We start from the raw sequence: 25,182 nt of genomic DNA, 5'->3' as shown, positions 1-25,182 counted from the left end.
TCTTTCGAGCCAAATGTGAATGGGTAGGGTCAAAAGGAATTACTGTTGGCTGATAGCTGTCTAACTTATATGGCCACATTGAAGGTGCAGGCCCATACAGTGGCTGCCCCATGTTGGTGTGTTTGTTTTTTTGTTTTTTTTGTTTTTTTTAATTGATTAATGGTTATTTAATTTTGCAGGTAAAAAGCTGTTTTACACATAGCAATTAATGTTAATAGCCTTGCGATTTTATGGGTATAACTTCTATTTACCCGTAAAATCTCAATCCATCTGAATTCTCTCCCAGACGCATTGCAGTGTGGATTTTCTGCCACATGCGACTACCTCTGCATGGGACCATACCTTTTTAAGATGACTAGCGACCAACGATGACTGACAAGTTCTGCATATCTTCATGGAGAATCTCTTATGTCTGTGCTAGATGGGGCTAGAAATAGTCCACTGCTATGGCTATATTATTTTAATGGTTCTTGGTATTTCCTTCTATTATTTTAGCACAGTCACCATCTTTTTTGCAGCCCTATATACGTTATTGTTACAGTCTTGTTAAAGTGGCTGGAATACATTATTGCAGTTTCTGGATATTTAGCATGACCCATTTTTATTAGTCTTGTAGAGTAAACAATATCTGTGTTTTCCTTCATTAGCGTTTTCAGTTGTATCTGAGAAGCTCTGAGCTATTGATTCTAACGCAACGCAGGAGTGCCTCTCAGATCCTATTACAAGCCACCACAACCTTATAGCTGTGCTATTCTAAATGTGATTAAAGGATGTGGTTTTTCAGATCCATTTCAAACCCAATAAAGGTTTAAAAAATGATTATACACTGCATTTTTGGGTGTCCTTTTTTTAGATGGCATAATAGCTTCTTGGTAAAAATTCATTACCAGAAGATGAAAACAGTCAGCGGTATGCAATCTAGATGAAAGCAAAGTATCTGGCTGCCAATCAATATAGCACAAAAGATGTGAAGGTCACAAGGAGCAGAGACACTTCAGATAATAATTTGATGATGTCATTGTCGTGACTTGTTTAGGGAAAAAAAGCAAGAGTTCTTGGCTTAGCCTCTAGAAATCAGATTAAAAATGACTTGAGCTAAGCGAGCTTTCCTTATAAGTCTAGTGCATTTGTAGTTTAGCAATACCGTTGATCGGTAGGTGACCTCATAGAAACAATACTAACATTTTTTTTTTTCCTTTTTGGATTCAAGGTGGCCTTGAAGAGCATGATCTATCAAAAAGAAGAGGAGCACTCTATCAGCTTATAGACCGGATAAGAAGATTTGGCTCTGGTATTCCAACTATTCATAGAAGCCTTTTAAAGCAGCATGATAGTATTTTTTAAAGTTACATTTAATAGTGCCATACACACTCATTGTCCTAAGCAATTGATTATAGATGTAATGGACGTTTCGATTCACTGTAGGTTATGAGCGCACAAATGCAACGGGTGAAAAAGCAGATCTGAAACCCTCAGGGAAAAGTGAGAAGAGGAGAATTCCCAGAGCTGCTACATCACGTACAGAAAGAATATGGCCTGGGGGAGTTATTCCATATGTTATCGGAGGCAACTTCACTGGTAAGATATATTCTTCCACTAATACTAATCAAATCAAAAATTGACATTATAGTCAGAGGCATTGCTGGACAGGAGTAACTGCAGCGCTTGTGCTCCAGTGTCCATTCAGGTGCAATAAAAATTCGGTATTGGGTCATAATTTTCCTATTTACAGCAGCCTTTAAAGTGCTAGAAGTAGATCTTGCAGTGTATAGTTAAAGGGAATTTGTCAAATCCAGTAAGCACCATAAACTAAGTTATGATGTTCATAAAACAGGGCACATGGAATCTGGGGGTGTACTATCTTTCTGTCCAGCTGCTACACGAATGCCTCTGCCCTGTGCCAGTCACTGCACTGGCTGCCCGTCAAATACAGAATCCAATTTAAACTCATTACCCTCTTCCACAAAGCGCTCCATAGCACCGCGCTGCCCTACATTGCTTCCCTCATCTCAATTCCCCACCCAGTTTGTGCCCTCCGCTTCGCTAACTAAATTAGGTTAAGCGACTCTTTAAGTCAAACCTCTCATTCCCGTCTCCAAGACTTCTCCAAAGCAGCACCAATCCTCTGGAATGCGCTGCCCAAAACTATTCGGGCAATCCCTGACTCGCCCGACTTCAGGCGTGCTCTGAAAACTCACCTCTTCAGGGAGGCATACCATATCCCCTAAACCAAACCCCTCTATACTCTGCCTGATAACATGCTTCCTGTCCTACTGACTGCATCCCCTGCTAGCCGCAATCAACCGGCCCCTGCAGTCATACCAGTTCAGCCACCACATGGCTTACTGTCTGACCATTGTCTCTGTATAGCATCCCTCACTCTCCATCTCCCCATACCATGCACATCTCCAGCCCCTTTACCTTCTGTATCACCCCAGTATCTAAGCTCGTTGGAGCTGGACCCTCACCCCTACTTTTTACATGAATTTCTACATGTAACCGTAGTTTTGTTTCTGTTCCCCCTGTCTAAGCGCTGCAGAATATGTAGGCACTATATAAATAAAGATTATGACTATTATTATAATTATTATTACGCATCTGCACTGCTTTCCGTTCCCTCACGGTCACCCCTGGAAGTCGGCACTCTGTGTGTGAGCTTGACTTTTCTTCAGTCAGAGACAGAATGCCGACTTCCAGGGTTGGCAGCGAGGAAATGGGGAGCCAGGTAAGTTTAAGAGGTACACTCCTGGATTCCGGTTTCTCTGTCCTGTAAGCACCGTAATTTAGTTTACAGCGTTCATCGGATCTGACATGTTCCCTTTTAAATTCCCTTAGATCAGTGGTGGCAAACCTATGGCATGTGTGCCAGATGCGGCATGCAGAGCCCTCCCTTCTGGCATTCGCCACCATTAGTCGCTCACCACTTGTGAATATCGGCAGGGGCCGTGGCTCCCCTCCTGGCATTCACTCAGCTGCGCTACTAGCAGTGCCGATCCTGGCGCACACTGCGATGCCAGTGTGCAGCTGGGATCCTCCTCCCCCGACGTCTCCTCGGCACTGGTGTATTATGTCGCCACTGGAAGTAAGGGGTGGTGACATAATACACCTGTCAATCAACTGATTCACGCCCCCAGCTTCTGATTGGCTGGGGATAGAGAACAGCGGCAAGGCTGAGAGCGGCGGGCCCGAAGTGGGAAGCGCCGGCCGGCAAATCTGAGAGTGGCGGCACAGGTAGCGCAGAGCCTGCCCAGCGGCCCCAGCATACAGGACAGTGGCGAGGCTGGGAGGACTGGGACAGAGGACAGCGCCGACCCTGGGCATTGCAGCAGCAGATTCTGAGGCACAGGAGGAGAGCGCACCACAACTGAGTGTGCAGAAGGGGAGGAGGTGGGGGGGGGCACTGTGGGATGTCACTATGACACTGGAGACCGCTGTGTGGGGTCACTATGACACTGGGGGCCACTTTGCACTCGGTCTCTTAAAGGTTTGCCATCACTGCCTTAGATGGTGCTCTTACATGGAGTATCTCCATTGGCTGCTTCACTTCTTGTTCAGCATTTCACGTTCACTATGTGAAACACTGAACGATTAATATTTACATGGAACTATTGTCATTGAACGAGTCAACGATTAGTCTGCCTGTGTAAACTGGCTGCACAAGAACGAACTAGCTAGAGCTTGTTCGCTTATTCAATCGACAATTGTGCTGCCTAAAAGGAGTCTTATTGAATTTAGAGGTTTCGGGCCACAAAATCTAGTAAATAATACTCTGAAATGTGCTTTTAATCTCATGGAGGTGGCTGCTTGACATTTAAAATCTTGTCAGATTCTTCTCATCAGCTCCATAGCAACATGCTACAAAACTGACTGATGAGCTGACAGTTTGTAGTCTGTTTCCAAGGTGACGTGAGGAATGTCTGCTAGAATTTTAAATGACATTTGGTAAATCTCTGTGGAGCTAAATCTGAAGGGTGTGATGTCCCCGTTAGACAAGTTTGAACTAATAGAAATTATTTTTTAAAAATGCTATTTTGTAATACATCACAATGACTAATTTCGTCTTGGTGCCGTTTTACTCTTGGGTGTTTTTACTACTGGTGTAAGGAATCCTGTGGTTTAAGTAGAGGATTCTATCAGTTGAAGCTTTCCATGCACAAACTAAAGGCCCCCATAAACACTAGGGAGAAATCCTTCGAACCAGCTAATTTTGGTGGGACCAACTAACTAAAATGTGTATACGGCACGTTTTCTGAATCTCTGCGGAAAATAGATTGGGTACGCTAAGGATCCATTTACACGCAACTATTATCACTCAAAATACGTTCAAACGAGCGAAAGTGAATGATAATCGTTACATGTTACGTGGCCATTGTGCACTAATTGTTCTCTTGTCTTTTATCGCTGAGTTTCAGCCTGCATAAAAATGGTTGTTAGTTGGTTTGCTTTTCGTCTGAATGGCATCCGTTCAATCCTTTAAAAGACTGAACGACTGGAGGGGAGGGTTGGTTGTTTGCCTTACTAAACACAATGGCTACTTGTTTACTCATATGGCAGAAGACAATGGCTTATCTTCACACTAACTGAAAACCTTCTGGCTAGAGATTCCTCACATAAACTCACACTCACCTGATCAGACAACATATACTGAGTTTACTTTAGCTAATGAGGGATATGGAGAAGATTTCAAACTATCTGTATGTTTAAATGCTCAGCATTTCTGTGCAAAAAAGTTGTTAATTCGTTCAGTTGTTTGTTTGTTCAAACAATAATCATTGTGTGTAAATGGAGCTGAACGTTCAATTCCCTATCCTATTGCTTGGCCTAGAAAAAAACCTCTGCCACAGGTCTCTGGCTTATGGCCCCTCCACCCACCCACCCACTCATTGAACGCTAGGACCGAACCAAGTGTTCATGTTATGCGGAATTCAGGAGAAATGTCTCTCGGCTGAATGAGTATTCTTCTGATAGCAATTGAAGGACTAGAGAAAACTTTTAAAATGGACTATTTCAACCAAAACAATTGTTCTTTGAGTGAAAATTAACATCAAATGTTTGTTTCAGCAGACCGATGACATGGTTGTCGTCTGGGAAAAAATGTTTTTGAAATTTTGGTCACAAAAGATCTTTCCTTGACACAATGTTCCCAAAAAGATCATTCATACATTTCCCTGAGTCATTGAACAAATATATTGGCCAATATGGACTATGATGTTTATGGCTGAATCAGTTAAACGTTCATTCACCAGACATTCATTTCATGATTGTTTAAGCATCAACCTATTTCTATCAAATGTATACGACTACCCTTTAGGCTTCCTAGTAATAGACTGTTTTTGATTGATTCTGCAGATATCTTAAATATTAAATAGGAGGCCGCAGTGGTGTAGAACCATCTCGGAGGCAGCAAAAATGGTGTACTGAGGAGACCTTACAGCCTAGAGTGATGAGAGGAGTAGGAAGAAGTTGCCTACCTCATACATAATCTTACACCGTGGATGGGTGGGGAAGATGGAGTGTGTAGTTTGTGCTACAATGTAATTTGCTGTGAGGAGACTATGATCAGGTGTGAGGGGAGTGTTGATAATAATATTGGGTCATCCTTAAAAGGTAGATGTTTGAGAAATTATGAAATAAGCCAAAACTGCAAAGAAAAAAAAAATATTGTAATTTTAAAAGTTCTGGGTACTCTAGAACATGTCTAAAAATACCATTTTGAGTGTAAAGCAAGATCTTGGCTCCAGGCTAACCCTTACTACTTAGCAAGAGTCTATAATATTCCGCATTTACCAACATCCAATGTTTTAAAAAGTGACAGTTGCTCCTTAGCTGCCCAGTACAGATATTAAAAACAGATTAAGGCCCAATGTCCACGTGCACGCACTGATTCCACTGCTGAATCCCGCAGTGGAATCCAGCTGTTTCAGCAGACAGGGAGAAGAAAGAAAATTTTTCTTACCTGTCCAGCTCTAGTGCGGGTCTCCTCTGTGCCGGCCAGATCGTCTTTATTCAGCACGGTGGATGTGTCTGGATGCGCCAGCGACATGCCAGACGGTAGGGAGATAAACAGAGATACGGGAAGATATAGGGTAGTACAGCACTGTGGGGAGCTTTATTGAGGAGAGTGATGAGTTTAAAGGGAACCTGTCATTAGTTATGAGCACTATAAACTTTTTTAAAAATTTTTTTATTTTTATATACTTACCTGCCTTCCGGTGCCTGTGCTGTCAGCCCCGAAAGCCAGAGCGCGGGCCATGCATTCAGCCGCTTTCAGTCTGATGACTGTGTGCGCATTCCCATAGAGGTCAGTGGGAGTCTCAATAGAATATAATGACCTGGTCCGTGCCCTGGCTTTTAGTACTTACAGAGAGGGCACCAGAAGGTGGGTAAGTATAAAAAAAAATACCTTGCGATGCTCCTGAGACCCTGCACTATAAGCACCAATCACCTAGTTTATGGTGCTCCGAGCTGGTAACAGGTTCCCTTTAAATTGTATTTTATATTTGACGGACAACCAGTGTAATGCCTGGCACAGGGTGGAGACATCTGTGTAGTGGCTGGACAAAAAGAAAAGTCTAGTTGCTGCATTCAGGATGGATTGGAGGGGGGGACAGTTTAGTGAGGGGAAGACCGATCAGTATCAAGTTCAAGTAGGCAAGCAGAGAATGGATCAGGGCGACAATTAGAGTTTTTGTTGTCTCCACAGTGATTAAAGTGTGGATTCCGGTGATGTTTTTCAACTCTGGGTGACATGAAAGAGCAAGTAATTGATTACAATTAGAGATGAGCGAGCATACTCGCTAAGGGCAATTGCTCGAGCGAGCATTGTCCTTAGCGAGTACCTGCCCACTCGAGAGAAAAGGTTCGGCGTCCGGCGCGGGTGACAGGTGAGTTGCGGCGGGGGGAGAGCGGGAGAGAGAGATCTCCCCTCCGTTCCTCCCCGCTCTCCCCCACCGCTCCTTGCCCGCCGCCGACAGCCGAACCTTTTCTCTCGAGCGGGGAGGTACTCACTAAGGGCAATGCTCGCTCACCACTAATTACAATCGTTTTCTTCCCTAACCATATTCAAAATTGACCCCAATGCAGTGGTTCTGCTGCCTAGGCGTTATGATGGTGCCACAGACTGAAATGGAAATATCGAGATTAGGCCTAGTGGTGTTAGATGGGGAAAACACAAGACAACATTTTTGAGAGATTCTGTTTTGGATAGAGGGGAGCCGCTGTGTTGGAGACAGTATTTACTAGCACACATCCGGTCCTCTTAAGCTTCTATACAACTCTTCTTATACAAGATAATTTCTGTCTGCAATGTTGGAAGCATCAGTTTAGTCTGAAGTCGATTTGTTTGTCTTCAGTCTCCATTTTTCCTTTTTTCTTGGTTAATATATTGATTGTAGACACAGAATTCGGCACATCCTTCTGTGTAGCCAAGATGAAGGTTAAGAGGAATTCTATTCTGGTATCATTAATCCTAGAGCAGAATTCAGCATCTTTAAACACGTGGCGAACATAAACTGCATAGTAATCCACAGGGGAGATCAGAATTCTGTGACATAATTCGAGGCAGAACATAATAAAACAATGTCTATGCACACTTGTAGAATCTGTATACAGCAGGCCATATAACTGCATTTTGGGAGCTGCAATAATAGTGTGCCATACTGCAGCCTCAGTTATGGAAATATTTGCCAGAGCAATTTTTTTCCGATTCGAGTTCCTTCCTAGCCCCACAGCCATTACCTCATCTACACCTCTAAACTCAACTGTAGTTGTAATGCGAACCTATAATGAGGCAGGTTTACTAATCCTATCACAGAAAATTAGATCAAATCTATTTTAAATCACAGAATCAGACCATACAAGGGCACAGAGCGGATACAAGGGTACACGGCAGGTTCACCTGATACAAGCGTACGTGCTAGTTTGTTGGCTGATTGATCTTTTTTGCTTCCGAAAGTTCATTCTCCCCCATTCAGTCTGGCCTGTGTGAAGGCCGTTCTTGTCAATTGTCACTCATCATCTCGTTCTGATTGAGACGTGTACAACCAGCTTTATGACCCTTTTACACGGGCCGACAGTCGTTTAAATGACCGCATGAGCGCTGATGTCACCTTTTTAAGTGAAGCTGGAAGCAATTACATGTAATGAGAAGCTAGCCATAGTTTTCATGCTGACTGAAGGTCAGCGATAATGACAAGTGAACAAATAGTGAGAATTTTTTTAAAGTTTACTATGGTTTTTGCACTAAACTATTATCGCTCAAATTCATTTAAACGAATTTTGAGTGATAATCATTACATGTAGATGGGCCATTAGACTAGACAGTCTGACTATTTCGCAAATTTATCATGGTGGTCCATTCTGTGTGACAAATATGGTGCATTTTTAAACACTCTTGGCGGCAATCATCCCCCCCCCCCCCCCCACACACACACACACACAAACCAAAACAGCTGTATGTATATGGATTCTGGCTTAGTTTTCAAGTCCCAGTCATTGTTATAAAAACTTGTATAAAGGGTCTGACATTGATTTGCAGGAACACTGCCTTCCAGTAGGTGGCGCTGCAGCGGTATTGTTCCATCTTCCATATTTACATAGGAATGTGAAACGCTGAACAATTCTCAACCATGATCTGTCTGTCTAATAAAGAGGCTGCGCGAACGAGTTAGCAGTGACGTCACTCAATTGTTCAAATGAGAATCTGCTTGTCTAAAAAGGGGCAAGAACTGTTTTCTCCACTGATTAGCTAATAAGATAATTGCATGTACAAACTTCTACCAACTCCTACATTTTTCTGAATATGTAGAACTGATCAGATGATGCAATCTTTATTTCTGAGGCGCGAGGTCAACTGTGCTTAGTAAATTTATGAGCTATCCACTGATCATGACAAAAATATACATACTTCGCTGTTTCAAAACGCAACTAGTTTAAGGGCATATAGCTTTTTAGATGTGGTTTTAAACTGCACCTCAACTTCTAATTGGCTATTTTACATGGCCAACTACTGCATTGGAAAACCGTGACAAAAGCACATGCAGTTTTTTAGATGGGCTTTTCCACTGCTGTGTGTGCATGTATTGTTAATTTGTTTTTCATTGCCTTTTGCATTTCTTCTAGGAAGCCAGAGAGCCATGTTCAAGCAGGCCATGAGACACTGGGAAAAACACACCTGTGTAACATTCATAGAGCGCACGGATGAGGAAAGCTACATTGTGTTTACATACAGACCTTGTGGGTAAGGAAGACGCCTTATCAACAATCTGTGTCCTTTTGGCATTTATTTTTTGGAAATTCTCTTTTTTATTAAGATAACAAGCATACAGATTAATATCAGCTTTGTCACAGTTCAAGTAAAAAAAAACAAAAACTTGTACAAACATCATGGTTGAAAAATGCTAAGTACATTTTTACTTTTTCAAGTGGTTTGAGGGGGTGGGTAGGTGGGGTAGGGGATGGGGGAGGGAAGGGGAAGAAAGTTATGAGGGGGATTCGCAAGTGATTCAAAAGTTCATGCAATTTGAAACTTATCTCAGATGTTCGATACCCGACCTCGACCTAGATGATGAACGTCTGATCGGTGGGAGTCTCACTGCCGAGACCTCCACCGATCCCAAAAATGGGTATTTCCCTTTCCTCCTCACTGTGGGCTCCCTGCACCTGCAGTGATGTGGAGACTGAATGGAGAGACTGTTCATATGCTGTATCACTCCGGCAATTTCTTAAGCTTCACTGAAATGGATGATCACTTGTACTCTACAGCAGTCCAGGGCCTTTTTTTTTGGCTGAAGGTGACCTGCATCTTATTAGGCGGATGGTTTCAATCTTGTGGTTTATTGTGTATTGTGACATATTCTGTATTAACACCAATGTTCCCAGTTCAACAAAGTTTTTGAAAAAGTGGTTAGGATTACAATGAAACAATTGATGTAAGAATAAATAATTAGATGTCGCCCTGCAAAACTGTATTTTTAGTAAAACATCAATACATGGCGCAGTGTTCTCAGGATTGTTGTTGCTATGATACGACGGAAATCAGTGACTATAACAGATGTGACATGTAATAAATGATTCAAGTGTTTAGTCTATTAATAAACTTAACTCCTTTTCAATCAGAAAGAAGTTTAGTAATTGAGTAATTAAAAATTTGTGGTGCCTGCCACTGGGTGCTAAGGTTGACATCTTTAATATATCGACAGGTGCTGTTCTTATGTGGGTCGAAGAGGAAATGGCCCTCAGGCAATATCAATAGGCAAAAACTGTGATAAGTTTGGAATTGTGGTTCATGAGCTGGGTCATGTAATAGGCTTTTGGCATGAGCACACTCGACCGGACCGAGATGATCATGTGACTATTATCAGGGAAAACATTCAACCAGGTATTTCCTTTTTGTCCACTATAATGACTATATTATGTATCATTAAAGGGGTTGTAACTAGTCCTAAAGTTATCCCCTATCCTGATAACTTTATGATCAATGGGGGTCTAACCGCTAGGGCTGCCCACAATCCCGAGAACAGAAGTCCTAAAGATCCTTGATGGATTGGAGCGGAGGATGTGCATGCATTCTGCTGATCCATTCGCTTCAATGGGAACATTGGAGATTGTTGAGTGCTTGTGCTCAACAGTCTACAATACTCCATTCCTGAGGACATGACCATAGCAAATTTGATAAGAGATTGAAGGGCCTGGATGCCTTTTTTGAGCATTTTATGTTAGTCACTAATTAATTCAGAAGGGTTGTTGGATTTTTCCAAATGTCAGACTTGGAGTCAGGAAGGAATTTTTTTTCCCTTAAATGGGTTTTCCGTGGAAAATACTACTGATTATCTATCCTCAGGATAGGTCATTGATAGTGCGTTGGCTGGGGTCCATCGCTCGGGACTCCGACTATTCAGATGAGTAGGCACATGTTGTCAGCACCGCAAATACACAGAGGTCGGAGCAGAAGCAGTGGAATTCCATGTGCTGGCCTCTGTGTAGTGGCCAGTGCTTGTAACTGTAGGCACGGCTCTCATTGAAATCAACAGAAGCTGCGCCTGCAGTTACATGCGCTGGCCACTACACAGAGGTCGGCGCGGAGAATTCCGCTGCTTCAGTTCTGACATCTGTGTATTTGTGGCCCTGACCGCATGCGCCCGCTCAGCTGATTGGACCTCAGCCAATCACCTATTGATGACTTATCTTCAGGATAGGTCATCAACCATTTTTTCCATGGAAAACCTCTTTTAAATAAGGAAAATTGACTTCTACCTCCTTTTTTAGAGCTTTTTTTGCCTTCCTCGGGATAAACATTGGTGGGTAATGGGCTAAACTACATGAACATATGTGTTTTTGCAGCCTAACATACTATGCTACTATGAATGGAGTGGCGGATGCATGCACAACCACCTCTCCATTCATGCAAGGAGTTTTGGGACCTCTGTTGGCCCCCACGGTTCAGAGCGTTATGGATAGGGGATAACCTTATAACTTGGCACAACCCCTTTAACTTCATAAATTGTGGTTTATCTCAAGTTTCTGATATACAAATCGGCATTTTTAAGTATGTTCACTTCACAACTTTGCTTATTAATAGCATGATTAAGTTGTATATGTCACAAATCATTTTATTTCCTAGGCCAGGAATATAACTTTCTGAAAATGGAGCCAGGGGAGGTGAACTCGCAAGGAGAGCCATATGACTTTGAGAGCATTATGCATTACGCACGGAACACCTTCTCAAGGTTGGAAACTCAGGTTATAATTTTTGACTTTTAATTACATATTCTTAAAAAATGTGCATCAGATAACCAGTGACCGAATATTTATCAATACATGGTATTAGGACTGGCAAGGTCAGAGGTCTTGGCCTAAGGTGAAAGAGGTACAGAGGTGACATTCTCAATAGTTCACAACTGTTTTGCTGTACTGGTCAACAGCAGATATCCCTCTTCCTCTGTATTTGTATATTAATCTTTTACCATCATTCATGTTTCTCGTTTCTAGGAAGTAACTTTTTTTTTTTAAGTAGGGCTTTTTCAAGAATGGTAATTGCCTTGTATGGTTCCCTTAGACAATACTTATATGCTTTTTAGAGGCATATAAATACATGGACTAATGTTTTTGCTGCCTTTTTAGAAAAGTAAGGCTAGAGTTAAATTGCTTCCTTCACTCTCTACCATTACCGTCTGTGTTTAAGGTGTTGTATAGAATTTTCTCACACCTATATGGTGAATCCACTCTGTATATTTTTAGTTTAAACTACACTTCCTCGGAGAGATCTGGCATCTGCTTTGTATTGTTACGTGTTTAATGTATGTTAAGTGGTCGGATATTTGTCCATGCAGATTAGTCTATTAGGTGTGCAAATGTCAATAAAAAAGTTCTCATGAAGATGGACATATATAAATTTATCTAGCCTGTGCTGTAAGAAGCAGAGCAAGGTTCTGACTAGATTGGGCATTACCTACTGTGAACAAGTTCATTAAAGTGCGCCTCTGGCTTAGAGATAAAATTGTGTTCAAGGACCGGCGGGGTAAGATGAGACTATTACCTACAGTTGTTCTTCTCTGCCATCCCTGTGATCTGCCGGTTCCAGGTCCCATTTTCAGTTGTCCAAGATGGCTGACACAATCTTCAGTCTACCTAATCCCACCCAGTGCATTGGCAGTATTATTCTAATGCACTATACCCACTCTCTGATTGGCCAGTGTTGATCACATGAGTAGCCAATCAGAGAGCAGTGCACAGTGTGCTTTAGGTAGTTAGAAAACTGTTGCAGCCTTATTGGGTGGACAAAAACAGGGCGTAAAACCGGCAGATTGGAGGAGCGGCAGAGAACAAATGCAGGTAATATAATCTTCTGTCCTGGAAATGAATTTTGTTACGAAATTCGAGGGTTGCTTTACTGTTAGATTCTAACTGTTATATATTAAGTTGGCAATGAACAAGTGCTTGTTAACAATCTATTGGTTGCCTGGTTTATCATATGATGAATAAGGGAACGCTTATGGATGTCAAATAATAAGGTCCATATTGGAAAAGCATGCTTAAGAGGGTTGACCATTTTATACACTTGCAGCTGATGTCATCAGTAAGGGTTCAGTTACCATGTAGCTCCCCTACAGGTGCTATAAAGCATTACACAGTTCCCAATGGTGCACAGATATTGTAGGTCCACCAAAGGGAGAGCTGCTTTTGTAGCCAATCTCTGCTTTGTCTGATTCGGAGGTCTGCTTTCAAGAGCACTGGCTTGTGCGAATTCATGTGATAGGTACGCAGTGCTAAGCTGTAAGCTCACATGTCTGTTTGCAACATCCAGATAAAATGCATACAAAATTAGGAGTGGAAACTATTTTTAAAAAAAAAAAAACTTTCGGTGAATGGTAAAATAGTAAAGTCTTGCATTTCTCACAAGCCTTTTTTTGGGGGGTGGGGGTTGTGGGACTCATGAAAAATGCGCATCTACAAAATGCTACATTTTGGAAAAAAATAAACAATAAAATGCACCAAAAGTCAGAAAAAACTGCAGATTTATGGGGATTATCTAAAAGAAAAAGTTATTTTGTTGCCTGTAGCAACCAATAACACAGCTTTTGTTTTTCAAGAGCATTATAAGGAATGAAATCTGAACTGTGGTTGTTATGGGCACCAAAGACACTTTTTTTTTTTTTTTTTTTTGTCTTTTAGACAGTCTTCATAAATCTTCCCCATTGTTTGCAGTGACTGTAATATTTCACTACAAACTTTCAGGTAACATCTGAGAGCATCATTTTTTTTCCTTAAAAAAGGGTTGGCAGAACTTCAGAAAAAGCAGGAAAGCAATGCAGTGAAACCACCCTTCTGAACACTTCAATTTCATCCGTCGTCTAAGCAGAAGTGCTAGAAGTGTAATAGAACTGATGATTGTTTTTGTGTGTGTATCTTATTTTAGGGGTATGTTTTTGGATACAATTCTTCCCTCCCGAGATGAAAATGGTTTGCGACCTTCTATTGGGCAGCGGACAAGACTCAGTGCTGGGGATATTGCACAGGCAAGGAAGCTGTATAGATGCCCAGGTACAAAACCGAATATAAAACTGATTACTCAGCAGCTTATTTCAATATTTTTGGAGTTCAAAGGTGAATGAATGAATGTAAATGAGCTGCATGTGCGACGGTTCGAACAATCAGCCAAACAGCATGTCTTCAGAGAGCGTAACCTGTCTAGTATTTAACGTTCTTCTACCGTTCTACAAGGGCAGCAAGTGTCTACTTGCAGGACCTATTATGTAAATCCACAAAACCCTATTTCAGTAACATTGATACCACCCAGTACTGTCATTTTGGTTTTTTTCCAAAACAAATACAGTTGTGTTTCAAGTAAATACAGTCACTGTTACCTACACACAAAGCGAACAGTATATGAACCATGCTCCTATGAGACGCAACATGTTTCTCACTAGATATAGTACTTTATTGGACAAAGGGCACGGTGACTTATTAGTTACTCTGAACTTTGTGTTTTGGCATGGAATAGATTTGGAGCTGTTGATACGTTGTTCTGTTTTGTAATCAATTATTTACTATTCTTATTACATATTTAAATCTGCTAGATAAATGTCAATATTAACTACTTTAATGGTGTCAACAGAGCTGATTTACTGACTGGTAGAAGGGCTTCTATTCAGCTGTGATTAAGCAATTTCACAATAGAAAATGGTGACAAATATTAGGACAAGTAATTGCAAGCAGTATGTTGCCTACCATTGTGGAATCTTGCATGTGTGCTTAGAGGAGCGGTCACCTTTCCTGAGGTTATTGGTTGTGTTCTAAGGGACTAGTCTACACGCACTTTATTAATGCGGAGAACACAAAATGTAAATAACGCAAAATGGGAAAATGGGGGATCTCGCTGTAAACCCTATGATATGAGGAGAGATAATTTGGCTGAAACAGGAGGATGGATGATATTACCAGCATTCTGCCCTTGGGTGAGAAACACGAAGGCCGGCTGCACACGAACAGGTCGGATTCCGAATGCAAAATCCCGCACTGGAATCCGACCCTGTTGTGCCCGTCCGGTGACCCTATGTACTTATTTCTTTTCTTTTTCTGTGCTGTGTATGGTCTGGACACCTTGCTGTCAGAAATGCGCAGTACAGTTTTTGCTGCTTTTTTTTTTTTTAACCCATTAATGACGCGGCCCCCCTCCCCCCCCCCCTTTTTTTTTCTATTTTCATTCCCTCACCTCCCCCCCCCCCCCCTGTAAAAAATCATAACTCCTTTATTTATCCATTGACGTAGCTGTATGAGGGCTTGTTTTTTGAGGGACGAGTTGTATATTTAATGTACTGAAAAACCTTTAAAGAACTCTAAGTGGAGTAAAATGGGGAAAAAAAACCTAACTTCTGCAATCTTTAGGTGCGTCTTATTTCTATGGCGCACAAACCAACAAAATTGGTTATTATTCTATGGATCAGTATTAGAGATGAGCGAGCGTACTCGTTAAGGCAAATTATTCGAGCGGGTATCGCCATTTTCGAGTACATGCCTGCTCGTCCGAAAACATGCCTGCTCGTCCGAAAACATTCGGGGGACGGCAGGGGTGAGCGGTGAGTTGCGGGATTGAGCAGGGGGGAGCGGAGGCGAGATAAAGATCTCCTCATCCCACCCGCTCTCCCCCGCCGGCCCCCCCCGTATCTTTTCTCGAAAACACGGTGATACACGCTCGAGTAATTTCCCTTAACGAGTACGCTCGCTCATCTCTAGTCAGTATGATTACCAAATTTATATAGTGTTTTTTTTTTCTATACTCCTTTTTATTTTTTTTCAAAGACATTAAAATTTTTTAACTTTTTTTTAAAATCTATTTTCTGCCGCCAACTTCTGCGCGCAATAACGTTCTCATTTTTCTGTCGACATAGTTGTGTGAGAGCTCATTTTTTGCAAGACGTCCTGCAATTTGCGTTGGTACTGGAGCGAGTACCTGCCTGCTCGAAAGAAAAGATTCGGGTGCCGGAAGAGAGCGGGGGGGGGGGAGATATCTCTGTCCCCCTCCCCCGCTCCCTCCTGCTCACTCCCGCAACTCAGCCCGCTCTCCCCTGCCGGCACCCGACTCTTTAGAGACGAGCGGGCAGGTACTCGCATAAGGCACTACTCGCTCGAGTGGTTTGCCTTAGCGAGTACGCTCGCTCATCTCTAATTACATTATATTGTATCACTGCTGTTTGTGATCATAACTATCTAATCAGATGTAAAATATTCACCAATGTATGGTGTGTTTTTCAGCATGTGGAGAGACATTACAAGATTCCACAGGCAATTTTTCATCCCCTGGATTTCCAAACGGCTATCCTTCTTATACGCATTGCATATGGAGAATTTCTGTGACCCCAGGCGAAAAGGTAAAGTTTTTTGTTTTGTTTTTTTTCTATCTCTCATAATATATTTTATTACAGTGACAATTTGGGCTCAATATAAAATCCAACTTTTGGACAAAGTGAAAGCAGCCTCTATATCTCTAAACTTAGACTTGCCTGATCCCTGCTGATCCACAGAGCCCTATGCCGTCCATCCTAGGGTGATGAGATTTGTGGCTACTTATTTCTAGAACGGGTTTCTGGGCTGATTATGGCAAGCATTGCCGGATAGTACTCTAGCAGACTGCAGGAAAATATTGTATAAAGACCCTGGGGATCTCAGGACTGGCAGAGAACAAGTAAGTGAAATATCAGAGATGTCGAAGGTGCTTCCACTTGGAACAAAAGCTACAATCGGATGACACAAATGACTAATGCTGGGGGAACACAATAAAACTATGTAAATCATGACTAATCGTTGGGTACAGGGTACATGTGAAAATGACAACAGATGTGGAATAAAATGCCATAAAATAGTTGGTAAGTTGTATCTTGGTGAGTGACAAATACAAGTTTTGTAGCTATGGACAGAAATTTTCAGCCAATGGTTATTGGATTACCTTGCTTTTTGTATTTTTATTTCATTTTACTTAATTTTCTTTCCAGTTCCTAACTAACCTACCAATGACACCATAGTACCATCTTTAAACAGTGCCTGTTATCCTTTTTTGTTTAAACCATGTAAATTACAACATTTTTCAAAAAACAAAGCCCAAATGTTTTGCATTTTCCTGTAGAAAAATGTGTTTTTCACACCCTAGCAGTGATAAATTCAAACTACCAGTCCTAAAACATTCGGGAGGTCACTGAAGATCCAGTTGTAATATTTTCAGAAAAAAAATGTTCCGACAATTTTAGGGCAACGTAAGAAATTGATGAAAGGTCTCTTTTAAAAAGCATTTCTGATCTGGGTCCACAACCCACCTTGTACCTCTTAAAGGGGTTGTCCCGCGCCGAAACGGGTTTTTTTTTTTTTCAATAGCCCCCCCGTTCGGTGCAAGACAAACCCGATGCAGGGGTGTAAAAAGAAAACCGGATAGTGCTTACCTGAATCCCCGTGCTCCGGTGACTTCTTACTTACCTTGTGAAGATGGCCGCCGGGATTTTCACCCTCGGTGGACCGCAGGGCTTCTGTGCGGTCCATTGCCGATTCCAGCCTCCTGATTGGCTGGAATCGGCACGTGACGGGGCGGAGCTACGAGGAGCCGCTCTCCGGCACGAGCGGCCCCATTCAGAAAAGAAGACCGGACTGCGCAAGCGCGTCTAATCGGGCGATTAGACGCTGAAAATTAGACGGCACCATGGAGACGAGGACGCTAGCAACGGAACAGGTAAGTGAATAACTTCTGTATGGCTCATATTTAATGCACGATGTACATTACAAAGTGCATTAATATGGCCATACAGAAGTGTATACCCCCACTTTGTTTCGCGGGACAACCCCTTTAAGTGCCACATCACGAACTCAACAGCTGGCTGGCTTATGAGTACCCTCTGCGGTATCCCACCTCCGAGACCTGTACCTAGAGTATCAGACATTTATGGCCTACCCTGTGAATATGCCATAGAGATCGGAGATGGGACTACCTCTTTAAGTAAAAAATGTTGAGTACTGAATTCACTACAGGATTGTGCCTTATGTAGTGATTTTATCTTCAGAATACACAGCTTGACACTTGCATGGGTTATTCACATTTTGAAGAATGAACACACAGCGTAATTTTTTAAAGATTCTCTCAATCCTGCTGTTGGCAATTGACACACATTCTTCAGACGTATGATTGTAATATTTCTTAGCTGCTGATATAGCTGTTTACTGCACCTCCGACAAGCCAGCTCATATAGTCTTAAAATAACTTGCCAAGAAATTGCTCTGTCAAGGTTAATGAGATGCATGACAAATTACATTAATTGGAGTTATAGTGCAGTAGCGGAATTTGCTTATGTAGCCAATTCTGTGCTAACTTATCTGACAAATGTTGGCTAAATATTCACTATAGAGGCTTGTAGTAATATTAGCTTTGAACTGCTTGGTTGCAGCAGTGAATATTGCTACAAAAACTAATGGGGCAGGATTATGTGTTTTTATACTTATTTAATTAGTGGTGGAACAACTTGTCTTCAAGGATTTCAGAATTGAAAGGTTTATTTACGAATATATTGTAAGTGGTATATTATGTAAATGTTTTTGATTATTTTCCAGATTGTTTTAAATTTTACAACTATGGATGTCTACAAGAGCAGTCTGTGCTGGTATGACTATATTGAAGTTCGAGATGGCTACTGGAGAAAATCGCCATTGCTGGGTAAGTAAACTGTACCTGCTGTATAGTAGTACGCTACTACCCTACAATATGCAGAATAGTTTGAAGTTTAGGTGATGTTTATGCCCTCTGTTGAACGTTTGCGGTAGAGGTTTCCCACTGAATACCAGAAAAAAATCTATTCAGACGGAGTTCATCATGGAACTATTGACTTTAATGAGGCAAATGGAGTCAAACTTTGCACTCCATTGACTTAATTCCTGTCTATTATGCTATTGGTTCCTACTAAAAGAAAAAGAAATTGAAATTGAGTCAGAGTCCAAAGTTTGCGCCATTAAACTGTTAGCCACATAAAAATCAATAGTGGTATTGTGGGTTCCCTTTTGAATAGTGTTTTCTGATATTTATCCCTCCTGGAAAAGCTCAATAGTATGTGAATTTAGCCTTAAGTTGCACAATGAACCCTTTTTGTTTTGTTTTTTTTGTTTTTGTTTTTTGTGCTTTGCCTATATTAGCAGAACAACAGAATTGTTTATTAATATTTTTAATTCTATTCAAGAGGTATTCCTATCTCAGGAATCCCATTTTAATGTGTTGTAAATAGAGATGAGCGAGCGTACTCGTCCGAGCTTGATGCTTGTTCGAGTATTAGGGTACTTGAGATGCTCGTTACTCGAGACGAGCACCGCGCGGTGTTCGAGTCACTTCCATTTTCTTTCCAGAAAAGTTTGCGCCGTTTTCTGGCCAATAGAAACACAGGGAAGGCATTACAACTTTCTCCTGTGAAGTTCCAGCCCTATCCCACCCCCCTGCAGTGAGTGGCTGGGGAGATCAGGTGACACCCGAGTATATAAACTGGGGCCGGCCGCGGCTCGCCACAGATGCACGCTGAGAGACATTAGGGAAAGTGCCGTCCTGCTGTAGCTGCTATAGGGAGAGTGTTAGGCTGTTATCTTCGTCTTCAAGAACCCCAACGGTCCTTCTTAGGGCCACATCTGACCATGTGCAGTACTGTTGAGGCTGCTTTTAGCAGTTTTGCACATTTTTTTAATTTTGTATATCGGGCGTGCAGACCATAGCGTCCTCAGTCTGCAGTCATTTTACTGAGTATAGGGGCAGTACTGGTGAGGCAGGGACAGTGGTACAGGGAAAGAGATATACTGGCTATATAGGCAGTGGGCTTTTTCAAAAAAAATTGGAAAAAAATACTATATTTGGGCTGCCTGTGACCGTCTACAGTTTACTGCGTGTCTGCTGGGGGTAGTAGTCGCTCATTAATACCCTAGACTGCTACTACTACTGAAATGGAACTAATACTGTGCTCCCCCTATACTGCTGCTTTGGAATTGTTACTGGGGCCTGTCTTGACTGCTACTATTACTGAAATGGGCGGTTGGGCAGCATGTTACCCAGGAGAAGTGGCAGCAGAGTGTCATGCAGGCAGTGATTGTGCTTTGTTGGAGGTAGTGTGGTGCTTAGCGAAGGTATGCCTTGCTAATGAGGGTTTTTCAGAAGTAAAAATTGTTGGGGGGGCACTCTTGCCGCTATTGTGGCTTAATAGTGGGACCTGGGAACTTGAGATGCAGCCCAACATGTAGCCCCTCGCCTGCCCTATCCGTTTCTGTGTCGTTCCCATCACTTTCTTGAATTTCCCAGATTTTCATAAATGAAGAAAACCTTAGCGGAGCATAGGTCCCATACAAAAATGCTCGGGTCGCCCATTGACTTCAATGGGGTTCGTTACTCGAAACGAACCCTTGAGCATCGCGGGAAGTTCGACTCGAGTAACGAGCACCCGAGCACTTTGGTGCTTGCTCATCTCTAGTTGTAAATGCAAATATAAAGCACTTACTGATTGCATTCCCATTACTATTTTGAAAATGCCCCGTTCTCCTGCATTGCTTAATGCATCTATTCAGTTATTTACTGCTCGTTGCTAGACGAACCGACCACTTCTGCTATGGAGCAGAGATGGCTGGTGCTTGTCCACTTATAAAGCCCCGCGTGAAGATCTTTTGGGGTGGCCGGGATCTCTGAAGCGCATGCGTAGCTTTTATTTAGGGCTGCACTCTTCTCATATGACGGCTTTCTGGGCAACTTGAACAAGTCCTTGTTGTTCACACTGCCCAGAAGCCCTTCTGTGGAAAGAAATTGAGTGCAAGGCTAGTTGGTGGCTGGGATGGAAGCTACTGCGCATGCGCTTTAGAGACTCTGGCCACCGAAAAGATCATTCCATAGGAAGTTACAGACTCTGTCCATTTCCACTCTGTGGTGGAGGTGGTCTGTCCCTCTAGCAACAAGCCTAAAGCATTGCAGGAAAACGGGACATTTTCAAAATAGGAATGTAATCAGTGGGATTCCTGAGATGGGAATACTGCTTTCAATGTAGATAATTTGTAATGTAGATCATTTAAATTTGGTTCCATAATTTCCTATTGTATAGAAAGTATGTGCTATTTGAAGTACCCATCACATTTTGTTTGTGCTATAGGGGACTGTCCTGCTTAGTGCTCAACATTTTAACCATTTAGAGTCTTGACCAGGTAACCTCTGGGCTGCCCTCTGTGTACATGCAAGGTTTTACCGCAGTCAAACTCTTTTGCCCATAGGTTGCCTAATACACTGCAGGTGATTTCTCAGAATGAGACTGTGTTGTAGATGGTTTTCTTTCAACTACCCATCCACAATGTTTTTATTTTGTAGTGTGAATACTTTCCTGGTGGATATAACTCTCTAGTAACATGACAAATAGATGTTACTGTAGCCATTATACAAAGTGCTGCATGGTTATTTGTAGCTGGGCTTCTCATGCTGTATGCCTAAAGGCCCATTGAGATGCAACAATTCTTGGTCAAAATTTGCTGAAAGCCATCTTTTGAGCGATAACCATTGCGTCTAAATGACAGGACATCGTGCAGTTTTCGTGCACGATTCGTTCCTCGCTTAATTCTCGTTTTCTAGGATTGAACGATGGACTCTTATCAGTGGGGCAGGTTGTTATCACACTTGGCAGCGCTGATAAGTTTCTTTCAGCTCGCATCTCGCTGGTAGTTAGAGTGGGACGTGAGCTGTAAGTGCGGAGAACAGCAGCTGTTTGCTTATGCAAAACAGCTGTATTGTTCACCAAGGGATAGTGGTGGTGTCCCGCTCCACCTGCATAGCTCTTTAGTAGCTAATTAACTACAATAGACTATGCAAAGATGATCTCTCAAAACTGTCACTCAAACTGTTGTTTGAGTAATTTTTTTTTTTTTGAGTGATCATCTTTCAGTGTAAATAAGGTCTAACATGTCTTGCATTATTTATATAATGAAAAATTAAAACTGAGGTATCCTAGAATTTCTTACACAATTTATTATTTTATACACATTTCTGCTTCTAGGCAGATTCTGTGGTGATAAACTTCCAGAGGTCTTGACAACAACAGACAGCAGGATGTGGATCGAGTTCCGGAGCAGTAGTAATTGGGTTGGAAAGGGGTTTGCTGCCGTTTATGAAGGTAAGAAAATATTGATGTAAGTTTATGAAAGAAGTGCATCTAATATAATGCACAGTATGTGCCATGTTTAAAAGAAGAGGACATATGAAATATAAATTGGTGATCACAGACGCAAATAGTTGTCTAAACTTTCTGTCAGTAATCCCGTGGAAGATTAATACAGTCAGACTCTCCTTGGTTTTAAATGTTTGCAGTACATGGAAATAACATACCTATCAACAGTGACTTTTTTTCACAGGACTGTTCTGAAAATTGGTCCTCCAAAAGGAGTGAAATTTGCTTTAAAGTGTTTTTTTTTTTTTAATGGCACAAAAACCAAAGAGGGGAAGATAATGGCGTAAAATAGAAAAGAAAAGCCAATTACGATGGCCAGCACCATCAGTAGTCATGTGCTGTTCATCTCTTATGTGACCTCTTGGCTAATGGCATCCTCAGCAGGCATCTGTTCTGGAACAGCATGGGACCACAGAGGCGGTGATTAGCAATGAACAGCACTTGACTGCTGAATTCAAGACTCGCAGCACTGATGGCGGAGGCCGTTGGAATGGGCAGCATTTTTTTTTTTGTGTGTGTTTTTTTTCTATAATACACCTTCATTGGCCTCCTGTGATTTTTTTTTTTTTTTTTTTTTTTTTTTTTTTTTTCCCTAAATGTCGTTTTTCTATATTATACCTTCACCGACCTCCTGTGATTTTTTTTTTTTTTTTCCTATATTACACCTTCATTGGCTTTCTTCGTACCTTAAAACTTTGTCCGAGAACAATATATGAGCATACACTTTGTTATCCCAGACATATTGTATGTAAACAGTAATTGCTGTTTGGCACATAAAACTAACGAATGGTGAGCAACTTGCTATATCATTAGTCACCATTTATTGTGTGCAGTAACCGGTTTATGTAAAAGAAATCTTATATATATATATATATATATATATATATATATATATATATATATATATATAATATAATTTCACCTTTTTACTTTTCTTCCTCTATATATTTAACTGACTTGATTTTTCAGCAATTTGTGGCGGAGAGATTCACAAAGATTCTGGGCAGATCCAATCCCCCAATTATCCAGATGACTACCGGCCATCAAAAGAATGTCTATGGAAAATTACAGTAGCAGAAAATTACAATGTTGGATTAACCTTCCAGGCATTTGAGGTAGGGTTATCTGAACTAAGCGGTGGTGGAGATAAATTGTATTGCTTCTAGAAATCTTTAATCTTGGAGTGAACAAATTGTCATTGACAGGCCAGGCCGTGTGTGAGACCTGTTTCACTGCACATTGAACACTTTCAAGAGGATTAGATAGATTTGGATTTTCAAATTCTATATTTTAATTAAAATGTATAAGGTCCTGTCAGTAGGTTAATGTCACAAGTTCTTAATCTGTTTTTGCAGACTCAATTGCTGCACCACAAATTATGAAATCCATTTTTATTGATTGATCTAGTATAAATCCAATTTTGGTTATCAATAGATTGTAGTAAAAAAGACCCTGTCGTTCTCTTCAATATAATATCTTTTAATTATTAGAAACATTTAGTTGTTTTGGCAACTGGGCCATTAAAGGAAGTGTTGTAAGGTCACTGAAAAATCCTTAAGGCCTCCCTCACACGGGCGTTCTTGTACAGCGTTTAGCGCTGCTTTTTTTCAATTGAGCTGCTCACACAAGCGTCAAAACTCAGCGTCTTCAACGCTGCTCTTTGACAGCGATGCAAATTCTTTCTTTGGCTGTTTTCGGCTTTACATTGCTCATTGAAATGAATGGCCAGCCGTTTCAGTGCTGCCAAAACGCGGCACAACTTGGTACCATGTTTTTGGGAATGCTAAACGCCCTAGCTACACTACCTCAGGGGAAATATTCACCTAGCAGGTGCAGTCGGGGTCCCCGCCGGTGTTCACTGTAGTTCTGGGCCGGCTGCAGGGCACTTGTCAAGCCAACAGAGCATTTATTTCTAGTGACAGGGATTGAAATCCCCGCCTCCCAGAGAAATTGCTGTGATTGGCTGAGCCGGCTGAGTGACAGCCGGCTTAGTCAATCACAGCCAGCGTGGGATGCACTTATCACAGCCATTAAATGCTAAATCACGAGCAAAAGATGCTCTGTCGGCTTGACAAGTGCCTGGCAGCCAGCCCAGAAAATAGGCGTCGGGGACCCCGACAGCACCTGCTAGGCGAGTATTAGTTTTTTGTTTTCTTTCTTTTTCAGCATCCTTGCTGCTTTTTCAGCAGCCAAAACACAGCCAAATCACTGGTACATCGCATGCCAGCACTGCTGAAACCAGGCTGAAAGAGCAGTGCTGGCATGCGTTTTTGCAAATACCTGTGTAAGGGAAGCCTTAATGTTTTTTTTTTTGTTTTTTTTTGGGGGGTGGGGCGGGGGCAAAAACTATTGACTATCTGTCCTCAGGCTAGGTTATGAATTAATTGCTGGGGGACCCAGTGCACAGGGTCGGCAGCGATGGCCTGATTGCCCGGCCCACTATCAGTGCAGAGGGACAGATGTTCCGATGCTGTCTCCTTTACTGAAGTGCCCTGGCAAGCTTAACTCCCAGTGAAATCATTGAGCAATGAAGTGACCATTACACTTCCAGAAGTGCCGGGGACGGACACAGAAGTGTGTAGTAGTCACTTCAAATCCCATTGTTTTCGACGGGAGTGAAGCCAGCTAGGCTACTTCCTCTCCCGTCTCCTATGATGAAAGTCCCGCCTGCTGCACTGACTGGTGATTGCCAGAGATCCTGTGCAGAAGATAGGTCATCAATAGTTGTTTTTTTTTTTTTTTTTTAAACCTTTAAATTATCTCCTTTTGTCAAGCTGGGTCCGAGATTTCCAAGTTGTTCCTTCTGTTTTTTGGAAAACCAGGCGAAAACCATTAGTGCAGCCATTCTAATCATTTTAGCAGGGCTGCTAGCCAGTTTCCCAAGTTTTTAGAGTGACATTTCTCTCTAATTAGCAATGATAAATGCCGTGTTCACAATGTATAATTAGGCAGACTTGCCAGTTGAATATCTTGGACAGCTCAT

General features: G+C 41.8%; 1 protein-coding gene across 4 annotated transcripts in view; it reads left to right on the top strand.

The window, feature by feature from the left end:
• The window catches only part of TLL1 (tolloid like 1), a 139,316-nt gene that overhangs the window by 82,839 nt on the left and 31,295 nt on the right, over positions 1–25,182 (top strand). For all 4 annotated transcript variants that reach the window (XR_010785815.1, XM_066573560.1, XM_066573559.1 and 1 more), the window contains exons 4-13: positions 1,211–1,291; positions 1,426–1,578; positions 9,121–9,238; positions 10,200–10,378; positions 11,621–11,726; positions 13,916–14,040; positions 16,252–16,367; positions 18,586–18,688; positions 22,029–22,145; positions 23,169–23,314. Coding sequence is in view for 3 of the 4 variants with exons in the window: in XM_066573560.1 (XP_066429657.1) it covers positions 1,211–1,291; positions 1,426–1,578; positions 9,121–9,238; positions 10,200–10,378; positions 11,621–11,726; positions 13,916–14,040; positions 16,252–16,367; positions 18,586–18,688; positions 22,029–22,145; positions 23,169–23,314 (1,244 nt within the window). In the remaining variant the exon portion in view is untranslated. The remainder of the gene's footprint in view (positions 1–1,210; positions 1,292–1,425; positions 1,579–9,120; positions 9,239–10,199; positions 10,379–11,620; positions 11,727–13,915; positions 14,041–16,251; positions 16,368–18,585; positions 18,689–22,028; positions 22,146–23,168; positions 23,315–25,182) is intronic.

This window comes from Eleutherodactylus coqui, chromosome 7 (assembly GCF_035609145.1).
Source record: "Eleutherodactylus coqui strain aEleCoq1 chromosome 7, aEleCoq1.hap1, whole genome shotgun sequence".
NCBI lineage: Eukaryota > Metazoa > Chordata > Amphibia > Anura > Eleutherodactylidae > Eleutherodactylus > Eleutherodactylus coqui.
Note: the sequence above shows the minus strand (reverse complement) of the source record. Positions and strands in the feature narration are given on the sequence as shown.